This window comes from Phocoena sinus, chromosome 18 (assembly GCF_008692025.1).
Source record: "Phocoena sinus isolate mPhoSin1 chromosome 18, mPhoSin1.pri, whole genome shotgun sequence".
Classification (NCBI taxonomy): Eukaryota; Metazoa; Chordata; class Mammalia; order Artiodactyla; family Phocoenidae; genus Phocoena; species Phocoena sinus.
The window spans coordinates 53,939,337-53,951,823 of NC_045780.1; the positions used below are offsets into that span (position 1 = coordinate 53,939,337).

At 43.4% G+C, this 12,487-nt stretch overlaps 1 protein-coding gene across 1 annotated transcript; it reads right to left on the reverse strand.

The window, feature by feature from the left end:
- Nucleotides 1–7,165: 7,165 nt before the first annotated feature.
- SPRY2 (sprouty RTK signaling antagonist 2) lies at nucleotides 7,166–12,185 on the reverse strand. The gene is made up of 2 exons (XM_032611704.1): nucleotides 11,823–12,185; nucleotides 7,166–8,960 (listed from the first exon to the last, which is right to left on the reverse strand). Exon 2 carries the CDS (start codon nucleotides 8,907–8,909, stop codon nucleotides 7,962–7,964), a length of 948 nt encoding a protein of 315 aa, XP_032467595.1. The 5' UTR covers nucleotides 8,910–8,960; nucleotides 11,823–12,185; the 3' UTR covers nucleotides 7,166–7,961.
- Between the last annotated feature and the right edge of the window lie 302 nt (nucleotides 12,186–12,487).

Sequence of the window (12,487 nt, forward strand, 5' to 3'; positions counted from 1 at the left end):
CTAGAAAGAAAAAATGGGGTTTCTGAATGGATCTTCAATTTTAACAACCCCAGTTTTTTTTTAACTAGAGTATTATTTACAATGATTTGTACTTTTACCTTTTCTCCAAGAACTTTAAAATAGCTTAATATGAAAGATAGTATACATACCACAAATTGATTAAAACTAGAGTAAAGCTGATAATTTCACTTACAGAATCATCCTGGAGTAGGGGCTTCATTTGGTGTGGTTTTTTTCAGCCGGCAAAGGGATTTTGTGAATTTTATGGCACAGTTGACTAAGTTTTGCTACTTGAAACAAATTTATGTCCATTAAGAAATGTCAGAAACACATCAATAAATCCTAAAGATGCACATCTCTTGAGTGCATATATATATATATATATATATATATATACATACACACACACGCAGATTTATTAGAACCCAATTTTCAGAAACTAAAATCTCATAAATCTCTTATAAAGAAACACTTATTTGAAATTTATCAGTCCTTTGGCATCATGTCAATTCTGTTTTCTTCTTTCACAGTCAAGAATGGAGTTCTTTCTCTTTTACATCTGGCTGTCTGTGGGCTCCTATCCACCACCTCAGTTTAAAGAATCACTCAAGTTGCTTTGCAGACATCATCCTCTCTGGGAAACTTTCCTAATCCCACGTACTACACCCAAGATAGAGTTAATCATTTCCTCTTTATGTGTATTTAAAGTCTGTAATCACATGTATTATACTCTATAGTAAATATTTGGTTTTCCTACAAACAAGTTCTAAGAGGGTGGGAGATACTGTCTTTAGTCTCCAGCATTTAACACTGTGCCTGAGGGAATTAGGAGGAAGAGAAGGAGAAGAAGAAGAAAAATCACCCGAATACAAAATAGTAGTAAATACTTTTTTTAGTACTTATTTTGTACCCATCACAAGGGTTAATATTTCACACATACCTCTTCAATCTTCACAACTTTTGAGTCAAGAATTATTATCTCTCAGATGAAGACATCAGGCTTAGAGACGTTAAGTAACTTGCATGTGGCTACACAGCTAACAAGGGAATCTGCACAGCGCTTGTCTCCAGAGCACATGAACTTCAAGTACTACAGAAAAGTAGGTGTGTGGACATATATAGATACTTACAAATGTAGGGTGTTTTCCATTAGAAGAATTTCAGAGGTTTAGCACTCAGATGTGAAATTCCAAAATTATGGTCACAGCATTCCCCCAGGTCCTTTGACCTCTCCGTCCCTCAACACAGCTGATGGCTGTCCTTGCCCTGCCTCAGAAGGATATATTACCTTCTCCCCACTACTCTCCTAGCTTCCTCTTAGCAGGGTTTCTCAAACTCAGCATTGTTGGCATTTGGGGCTGAATAATTCTTTGTTGTTGGGAATGCTGGCCAGTGGAGGATGTTTAGCAATTTGTCTCTACCTGCAAATGCCAATAACTCCTCCTTTCCACCCCTAGAAGTGAAACCCAGAAATGTCTCCAGACCTTGGCAAATGTCCCCTTGGGGGATCAAATTGCCCAGGGCAGGACGTGGGTAATGCTACCAATCATTTCCTATGACTAAAAACCTAAGTCCTAGATTATTAGCTTCCAAAGGGCTGTGGGCATCATTCTTATTTTGCTAATCCACAATCACAGATCTAATGCTTTCCCCCCACTTACTGTAACATCTCTTACACTGAAGATACACCATAAATATGACATCAGTGACAAGAAATTGCACTCTGAGCCTGTAGTTTTTATTGTTTCCATGGCAGGGCAAAGGCTCAGAAGACACACTGTTGGGTTCATATCTTGTGATACGATGATTAGAATCAGATGATTAGAATCAGATCAATGATTATTGGAATCAGAGCAATAGTCTGTAAAAGAACCACTGCCAAAGTTTAAGCTCAAAGGTACAGTATAGTGTTAATGAATGTTTGGAATGAAACCAAATTAGGCTGTATCCTAATTGTGTGACATCAAGACCTGAATGCGAATGTTGATCTTGAGATCACTGGTCCTGGAGTTAGTTCCTCATTAGCAGAGGGACGGGTTAAAGACAAACATCTCCCGACACATCCTAGCCATTAGTTTGCCAACATAACAGCTACTAAATGTTTATCCCAAGGCTCTGTTGTGCTGCTGTTCGATGTATGCTGGGCTGCTTTGTCACTAGGCTTTATAATGTTCACAGTGACCCTCAGATATGCATCCCTGAACGCAGTTCCGAACTTATAAAGATGACCTTGTAACAGAAATCTCAGGAACGACTTCTGCTATGACTAGCAGCAGATATTACGGCTACTTTGTGCCTACTTTGGAGCAGGAAAGCTGGGTCTAGGAAGGATGCACTTGAGACTATTAAGAACTTGGAGAAATGAGAGGCGATACAAATATATTTACCAGAGCCTGCTTGACTGTGAGCCCTATTGGTACAAGTCAATAAACCAGATGTTATTTGGAGCACAAAACCATTTCAAAAATGTTAGTTGTGTTAACGTAGTTGCCAGAGGTGGTCATCTGGGCTTTGTGAGCCGTGTGGACCTGGGAAGTCAGGTCTCAGGCATTGTTTTTTGGCAAGGGTGGAATTGCTCCAAAGCTCAACTACTTTCTTTCATACTATCATGAAGGCGTTTTTTTTCTGTTTCATTATCCCCAATTTGTTCTTCACAAGTATTCATTTTTCTAGGTACAGAAGCAAGCTAAAATTATGGGTTAGTGACAAGAGGGAAACGCTAGTAAAAACTGGAAAAACAAGAATAAACAGATCTTTCCAACTTATGTCTTAGTTATATATCTTTCAAATGTATTTTTTAATCCACATTTTTTTAGGGAAAAGTTTTAATCAATCATGAATCATAAAATTAATAAATACATCAAATTATAGGTGTCCAAATATTAAACATCTCTACATTTCATTTATTTATTTAAAATATTTTTTTGGCCACACCTCACGCTTGTGGGATCTTAGTTCCCCAACCAGGGATTGAACCCCAGCCCTCTGCAGGGAGAGCTTGGAGTCCTAACCAGTGGACCACCAGGGATTCCTCTCTACATTTCATTTAGAATTTAAGATATCAGCATGGTGAACAGTTTTATTTAATGAGTAGTGGGAATTCTGTTGCCTCTGACTCAGCAAAAAACTCTGTGCCTATTTAACTATCTGTAACCATTGCAAAGCCTTGGAGATCAAACCCATCGTGAACTCATCAGTGCTTTACCCATTTTCTGTCTCTCATAGCACCTTGCTTGTGCCTTTGCTGTGGAAAGTCCTGGCTTGCATTAGAGTCACTAACCCTTTCCTTTTGTACTTCAGCCACTAGCCCTGTGATGGTTAAGGAGTAGGCATTCAAAAAAAAATGTGTTCAATTGAAATGCCTAGTTTTGGGGACCCAAATTCCATTCCAGGGGTGGGGAGTGTAGTTCTTGTATTAAGCCAAATTTTTAATGTCTTCTCTGTGCATTAGAACTGTTTTGAGAAATTAACTCCTTCAAGGTATGCTGAAGCCTTACATGCCCCATCTAGCCAAGCCAGAGGCCAAGGCAACAAACAGTCTTCGTTCTAATCTCCTTTAATAGTTTATTAAAAAAATATTAGTTGCCAAGTAAGACTGGCTTTTAAGATTTCTTTAGGTCAATCAAAATGCAGTTTTAAATAAAAATGTGAAACATTTGGTAAAGGTTTAAGTGCTAATCTTTTTTTATTTGCTCTATTTCTATATATTTTTACATTCTCTCTCTATATAGAATATAATGTGTATTATATTCTATATAACATATATTCTAGATATTTTTCTCTCTTTCTTCGACTACAAGTTAAATGAGTGTCTTAAATTTAATTTTGACCAGAGGTGCACTGTCGTTAGTCGAATTCACATTTTATCTCTCATTATTCAAGTGGTTGTCTCTCATGATGTAAGGAAGGTGGTGTATGATACCCAAATACAATGCAACTATAGGATACAGTCTGACAGCTTTATCCTCCCATGAATGGCTAAACCAGTGGTTAAATATTCCAGACGTACAGCTTCACTCTAGTGATCAGTTCAGCCAAATGAGACAGGCCCGATTTTAAAATTCTGCTCTAGTCTTCAATCATTGGAGACCCACCCTTGGTATCTTGCAGAGAAATGAGGCAACTGGCCTAATTAAAGTAGAAATTAACGTAACTTGTGTCTTCATGAATATTGAAAACCAAAGAATGGATACTGATACAGTATTGATGTAACTAGTTAATGCCTATTTTTATTGTTCTTTACTAAAGGAGTGTTTTTGATCTACACAGTTTAACCCATTTTCAAAGTTGAGACTTTTGCACGTACATCCTGGTCCTTCTGCATATTTAAGAGAGGAAGGCAAACGGCCAGATTTGGATATAACTACAAGTGAAACTCGAAACCCATTAAACCCTTGAAAGTTCTGACATATACGTTCCAAAGCATTAAACCCATCAACTGTCTATCCAATACCTCACTGCACTGTGCAAAGAGCAAACTCATTTATCTGACATTATCACTATCTTATATATCCTGGAGGCAAGCAGTCCTTGAGACAAAGGTGTATTGGAGAAAAAAGCCATGCAAAGTTTGGTTGAGAGTACCTGTATTTGGTTTTGGCTTTCTTCTTTCACAGACAATGCCCAGAGCATGCTCCAACATGGAGAAACCTGGCGAAACCTGGCAGGACCTTAGTCTCCTCCTCAACACACATAAATGACTGTTTTCAGTAACAGCAATCAAGTTGTCATCCTTAAATGAATCTCAATATAGAGAATGCACAGGTTTCTAAAAAAATAAAAAGGCAAGAAACCAGAAAAATATATAGTTAAGAGGCCCCTAAATGGTAAGGGGTCAACTAATGTTGGCTGTATCATTATACTTTTAATCTATCGCAATATCCGAATAATGGCCATTGCATTATCAACTGGTATTTATAATAAGAATTTTCACGAACTTGAGATTAAGAATTTGAGGTGAGGGGCTTCCCTGGTGGCGCAGTGGTTGAGAGTCCGCCTGCCGATGCAGGGGACGCGGGTTCGTGCCCCGGTCCGGGAAGAGCCCACATGCCACGGAGCGGCTGGACCCGTGAGCCATGGCCGCTGAGCCTGCGCGTCCGGAGCCTGTGCTCCGCAAAGTGAGAGGCCACAACAGTGAGAGGCCCGCGTACCGCAAAAAAAAAAAAAAAAAAAAAAGAAAAGAACTTGAGGTGATTATTCTTTACCTCAGTGAGATGATCTGCAATATTTAAAAGCTCTTTAACACACTGAAGAGTTAGCACCATCTGTTTTCAATCTGTTTAGAGAGAAACATTCTTTATATTCTGAAAATGAATTCTATACTGGTTTATAGACAAACTCAACATTTAATAGTTAGTTAGAAGCTTCTTGAGGAATCCAGTTTTCCTTATTTATCTTTAAATAATTTTGATCAAGACTTCATATAGACTTACACCAAGTCCTCTTCTAACTTCAGCTGGTTTATCACTATGTTCTACATTCAAACTCGTTAATTATGCTTTACAATGGACTCCATTAAAAAAAAAAAGCTAAATTAGAAAGCAATATCTAGGTCAGTAGTTCTCAAACTGTACATAATCACTAGTGGAATGATTAAAAATGCAAATCCCTAGGCTACACAATCAGAGATTGATTCCATAACCATGGAAAGAGGTCTTTATTCTACATCTTCAATAAACACCGAATTGCATCTGATTCAATTTGTCTATATAACACTTTGAAAGCTGCTCATGTGGTTTAAAAAAAAAAAAAAAGGACTCTCACAATTTCTGTACAAAAAAGTTCTCAGTGCGTATGGCAGTTTCTGATACACAGTCAGAAACTGGGAGTCAAAAATTTGGGCTTTACAAATCCTGAAAACTGTGTGATGAATAAGAAACCCTGTCCTATTTTTTTTCAATATTTTAATTCCTCTTAGACCATAATGGTTAGTTATGAGTATTAGAATTGCAACATTCAGTATCCCAGAGTTGAAACTTAAGAGTAATTTCTAAATTGATTTACCCTTGTGTTTTTTGGAGGGTTTTTTTTGGAGAAAGCTTAGAGGAAACTGAAGGTCCTTATAGCAATGTCTTGGTTTAGGAGACTATATAGTTTCTTGAAAGCCAATTTCAAAAAACAAAACAGAAGACAGCCTGTACTAAGAGCTCTTAACCTAAGAGAAGGAGCCTTAGAACAGGAAACGAGAGATTAAACAATAATGTCAGGTAAATCATTTCCTAGACTTCCGGTGATTCTTGGCAGCAAAAGGTTGTGCTTTGGGAAAAAAAAAAAATCAGCCATAAAGTGACTAATTAATCAAGTGACTTATTACAAGTGAGAAAACCCAATATTTGTCAAGATGGGCTTTTAGCAGCTTGCTGTGTTTGCGTCCAAAAGATAACCGCAAACACTGACGTTTTTGCCATTCTGCATCTTTTCCCAGTGTAAAATTTAACAATTTTCTGGATAATTTGATTAAATAAATACAACAGGGCCTCTCAAGTTGGCCTGCTTGTGCTTGAATTATTAGACCAATACAGGATGAAATTTCATGATACCCAGTGCCTGAACCAAAACAAGTTATGCTTTCCATGTCTTTTCTAACATAAGGAACTTGGTATCATGGTGATAAACTTAAGAGTCTAAAACCAAAGAGACTAGAAAAAACAGAGCCATGATCTGCTAAGTCAAGAAAACATTTTTGCCTCAGTTATAAGCATTGATCTGTGTATACTGCGTGCCTGACACACAGAAGACAGTCAATAAATATTTGTTGAAATGAACTCATTTCTCTGGTCTTGAATTAGCCTTATGACATCCATTCTTAATATTGTATATAAAGAAAAAGTCTAATGGTTCATCTTTTAGGGAAGTCTCCTGAATGAATAAGACTTTTTTTTTTTTAAACCTGCAAAACAAAGGCTAGTCTGCAAATCAGTAAAACAACAGGAGCCGAAAATGAGCCCTCATATGATTTATACTACTGAGTCAGGTGCTCAGCTATTTCTCTCCTGATGGCTAGAGTTATCTCTGAAAATCACCGAATCTCCACTCTACTTTAAAGCAGCAACCATAAGATAATCTCATAGATAAGTGAAACAATTTCACTGAAGTGCTATCCTTGACATAAAATGGTTTTTCACTTCAAAAAAACAAAAGAAAAGGTAAAATAAGACAATCCAGCTCAGTTTAATTTCAAACGTTAATATATTTTCTATTTTATATTGAACATCTGCATCTGTAACCCCTCATTTGCAGCAACTATCCCATCCTCATAAAAGGGGCAAAATTTGTAAGATGCCTCTTAAAATAAATATTCTTCTTTATAAAATAATAAAACTTCAAATAAATATTCTTTACACTAAACAATATATTGAAAAAATTAGAAAATAAAGGTAGAATTTTACTGTAACTGTACAATATACATGAAGTCCAAAGGGAAATCAGAGTCTTACAATAAAGGCTTTCTGTAAGGCAAAATACAATCTAAAAACATACTGATTGATTCACATTCTTCCGAATGTACAACATATTAGTATAATATTTTGTGACTGTGCCATATAGTATGGCACAACTTGTTTTTCACAGTTGCAAATATTATTGTATATACAAAAATATAGCACATTATCTCTGGAGAAAACAATGGGGAAAAAAAGTCATTTGCTAATTTACAAATTTTGCAAGTACTATTCACAAACAAAAACTTTGCCTAGGAGTGTCTGTTGCTTTAGCTTATGCAACATGTAGGTCGCCAAGATCTGCATCACATACTCTGAGCTCCATTAGCTGAATTCTAACACGCGTAAAATGGCACATGGACAAAAAGCATTTCACTGCAAACAGCAAAGGATATCCCGACCCTCTATCAACAGTGCCAAGATTTCTAACTGTTTAGTTGGTTGCATATGTGTGTGTTAAAAAAAAGAAAAAAAGAAAAAAGGGAACAATCCTTATCACAGCAATATTCCTGATTAATGATGCTATGTTGGTTTTTCAAAGTTCCTGGGTGGGACAGTGGGAACTTTGCAGCAGACTGTGTTTGAATTTTTACAACGGCATCCAGGCCTGTTCACCCGGTCATAACACCCCTGGCACAATTTAAGGCAACCCTTGGCTGGAAGGTAACACCATAAACAAGGCAAAAAGAGGGACATGACGCCCATGGCCGACCACCGTGTACAACAGTGAGACTGGCTGCAGGAACACGGGTTGTCAGCACAGTTGTCCTCGTCATCATTAGAACAGTGATAGAAGAGGCCTTTCACACAGCACACGCAGGTCCCGTAGTCGATCACGTTCTGGGCCGAGCAAAGGCACTGCTCGTGGCAGATCCAGTCCGATGGCAGAGGCCTTGGGTAGGTGCACTCCTTACATTTGCACTTGCCGCAGTCCTCACACCTGTAGGCGTGCAGCCCCAAATCCTCCTTGCTCAGCGGCTTAAGCTCACCTGGCTGGAGCTCTGATTTGGGCTGCACCCGGATTATCCCATCAGCAACAGGCCCCGAGGAGAAGGATGATCCCAAGAGCCTCTGTTCAGAGGAAATGCTGCTGGTACTTGTCCTAGTACTGCTGCGAGACCCCGAGCTGACTGTGCTGACGGACCTGGACAGAGTAGCCCTCGCAGAAGCGTGGGCCTGAGAGTGCTGGGGCCTGGGGGGCTGGCGGTGCTCAGGCAGACCGTGGAGTCTCTCGTGCTTGTGCTGAGCGGAGGGGCGAGGTGCAGGCTTGAGCCCAGGTCTGGGGACCACAGTAGGCCCCTCTGTGTACTCATTGGTGTTTCGGATGGCTCTGATCTGATCCAGAGACAGCACGTGTACCTGCTGGGCGAGGGCGTCTCTGGGGTCGGGCTCCCCACGCTGCCTGCCAGCGTCACGGGGTGCCTGCAGCAAGGGCTGCGATCCGCTGCCACTCTGAGCTCTGGCCTCCATCAGGTCTTGGAAGTATGCTCACCCCAGCAGGCTTAGAACACATCTGAATTCCTGCGGAAACCAAGAGGAAGGAGACGGTTTACACTCCAGGATACTTCCCACTCTCCACCCCCTTGAGTTAACTCTTCACTCCCCACTTCCCCTAGAGAAACAGGCTTTCAAGCGGAGTTGCTGTGGAGGGTATTCGGACAGCTATCTGATCCACGCCTGTACCAAAAAGTAAAAATTATGGCTGTGCATCAATTCTTTAATCCTGTGATATGTGGTGACACCAAGCTGATCTGTGTTTCAATCGCGTAAGTAACAATTCCTTACTCAAATAAGCATAAAATCTGCAAGGTTCAGGTTCCATGTAAAACACTGTGGGAAAGTAGTGTTGGAATATAACATTGATACTGACATTTTCAAAAGTTGAATACCTTTTCAGATTCTGAAACAGGTTTAAACTTATCATGGTCATTTTTGCCTTAAACATCACTAAATACAGCCTAGAAATTCTTGGTTCTTAATTAAGTCTGCTTTTGCATCAGATACCTTGAACTATTCTGTAACTTTATAAAACCTCATAGGATGAATCTGACATGCAAGAAAGTAAATATCCCCCCCCAGGAATAGTTATACATTTTATACAACAATCATGAATTAGCATTAACTACACAGTAGCACAAAGTAATAGAATTAAAAACACACCAATTCAAATCCTGTCAGGTGCCAGGACTACAATAAAGCAAACTTACACCAGGAGCAACAAAAAGACAGGAACTTATTTTCAACTTCCCAACAACTTGAGAATCACATATTGTACAACCCGAGAGCCTTGGAGAACATTTTAAATTCTGCCAAAATCTTAACTACTTTGCGCATTTCCAAGAACCTAATCATTGAGAACGTAAACTGATTGGCGGTAACAGGAAGTGTTTTAAAAATTCAAGTGTCACATCTCAAATCTATCATCCTGACAAGTAACCGCTTAAATCGCCACCTCTCTGTAAAATTTCAGAACTACCAACCCCTTTGCCAGCCAAGTCTACAATGACTAAAAACGCGCAAAAGTGGACCTTCATCCAGTCTGGCTTTTTAGAAAAGAGACAGGCAGGTGACACACGCCTTCCAATTCGGAAAAAGGCAGAACTGGAGACCGGATCTCAGTTCCAACAGAGAGGCCAGACGAGATCGCGCTGCTCTTTGCTTTCACTCCGTTTATCGGCTCTATCTGCGCCCCGACACGGTCCCCAGCAGGTGGGACACACAGTCGGAGCCCCAAGGGACTTTTTTCCGGGAGGACTGACGCAGCCCAGAAGCCAAGCTGGCCCCCCTGCGCACAATTCCGAGACGGACAGACAGGCGGGGGACGCGGGCGCGTCGGAAGGGGACGTGCCCTGAAACGCTAGAGCGCGCTTCCCCCTCTCTTCATTCGCAGATAGAATCTCCCCCACCCCAGAGAACTGCCTCCCAGCTCCAAGAGGGAGCCACTCCACCCTTAGGCGGAGGTCACACCGCCCATCGCAGCACGTTCCGGCCAAGGCCCTCGAACACGGGGCACTGGCCCTGCCTTGGACATAGAGCCGGGACTTCGAGGTCTAACCCATGCACACCGGGCGACTCCACCCTGCGCTGACCGAAGGGGCATTGCCTGCAATCTGCAAACGCCTATATATTGAAAAAATATATATCTATATACATGTATATACTTCTTAAAGTCAAATAAAAAATGCTTTTAAAAGAAAGAACATTTTCCAGGGTCCCACGCCGGGCGTGCAAGAGCCAGATCCCTAAACTGGAAAGTTTCCGCGCAGATTTGCTTGCAGTGCAAAGTAGCATCTTTGCGGGTAAGGAGGTTTACTAGAGAGATTTCTGCTTATCCCTGGCCTCCTTCGCAGCACCCCTCCTTCCCCCGCTCCCTCGCCCCCGCCCCCCCGCCCCCCGCTTTGAAACCCCCATTAAGGGCAGTGTGTGATCAGACTAAGGATTAGGGGGAAAGGACTTCAGCACAAGCAAGGGTGGGGCAAACCGACACAGAAACCGCTTTGTAAAAACGCACAAGATTCCGAATTAAGAAACAGCAGCAGCAACAAAAAAGTGGATCAGCCCATCAAAGGAAAAGGGAGGGAAAAAAAAAAAAAACAAACCTTAGCCACTTTTGCCACCTACTTTCAGGTAATGGAAAACGATCGCGACCGCTTGATGACTTTCTTCCTGTGCTGGGTCGGCCCAATCTTCCAAAAATAAAAAAAAGCATGACCCAAGCCGACCACGGCGAACGGAAAAAAGAGAAAGCTGCACTTCCGAACCGCAGAGACGCGGCGCCAGGCAGGGCGACGCTCCCACCCGGCTCCGTGCTCGCCTGTGTTCACACCGAGCAGAGGCGGAGGCTCCCTCCACCCGGCACCCTGTCCTTTTTTCACCCGCGAGGTCTAGCTGCCCCCGCGAGGCGAGCTACCCACGCTCCCTCGGTAACCCCGGCGCCCCTGCCTCGGGACAGCCTCTCTCAGGACTTGCCTTCCCCGGAGAGGAACAGGTTAGCAATGCGGGCGCCTGCAACGGCGACCTGGAAAACACAAAGTGTTTTCTCTCCCTCTCCCGCTCTCAGTGCCCAATTCGCGGCCAGTGCACCGCCGGGACCCGACTCGCCGCGAGCCGTCCGCAACCCCAACCCCCCAGAGCGCGGGCGCGTGGGGTCGGGGACACTGCACCCGGCGCGCACTGCAGCCCCCGCCGAGGCAGACAGAGCCCGAGGCGAGGCAGACCCGCGGGCAGCTCCCGGGTTCCCCACGGAAAACCTGCGGGGTTAGAGAAAGGGAGGCCGGAGGAGAGACAGACCCCACTCCCGGTCCGGCTGCACCTACTCCATGTTGCCCACAACGCGCCGGCCACGGAGCCAGGACGGGGAAGAGCCAGCCAAACGCGCCTCACCGTGATCGCGGCTTTGCACCAACCCCTCTCCGTTGGATTCTCTTCTTCCTATTTGCCGATGTGCAAATAAATCCAGCCCCGATGCAAACTTTTTCCCCTCTTGCTTCTAAACTCTGCTTCAGCCTAACTTCCGAGCAATCGGCTGGACGAGAAAAGGAGAGGAAAATCCGGAGCGAAGTCCCCAGGCGATGAACACTCTGGAGTTCGGGGCTGGAGGCGACCCCCTTTCTAAAAGCGCACGCGGAGTATTTCCTCTTTTTTCTCAATGAACTGGAGGCCAAAGCGCCAACGGCGAGTCTCCTTTCTTGGCAGATGAGCGAATGAGAAAAGAAAACGGCCTTACAGAGAACCTAAAGCCAGATGGCCAAGTCGCGCGGCCGCGGCCGCGTCCGAGCGGAGGCGGCGCGGGGGCGCGGGGCGGCAGGGCTGCGGGCCGGGCGGGCGCGGGGGCCTGGGCGCTGCGCGCTCCGCCGGCCCCTCTCCTCCGCTCGCGCTGCGGCGCGCAGCTCTCGGCGGTGCAGACTGGGCGTTGTGGAGGCGCGGCGGCGAGGCCGAGGCGGGGGCGGTGGGTGCGAAGGAGGAGGAGAAGGGGGAGGGTCTGGGGCCCGGACGGGGGGGCCCGCCGTTGGCTTGCGCCCTCGCCTTTCCGGAGGAGGCAGGGAGCA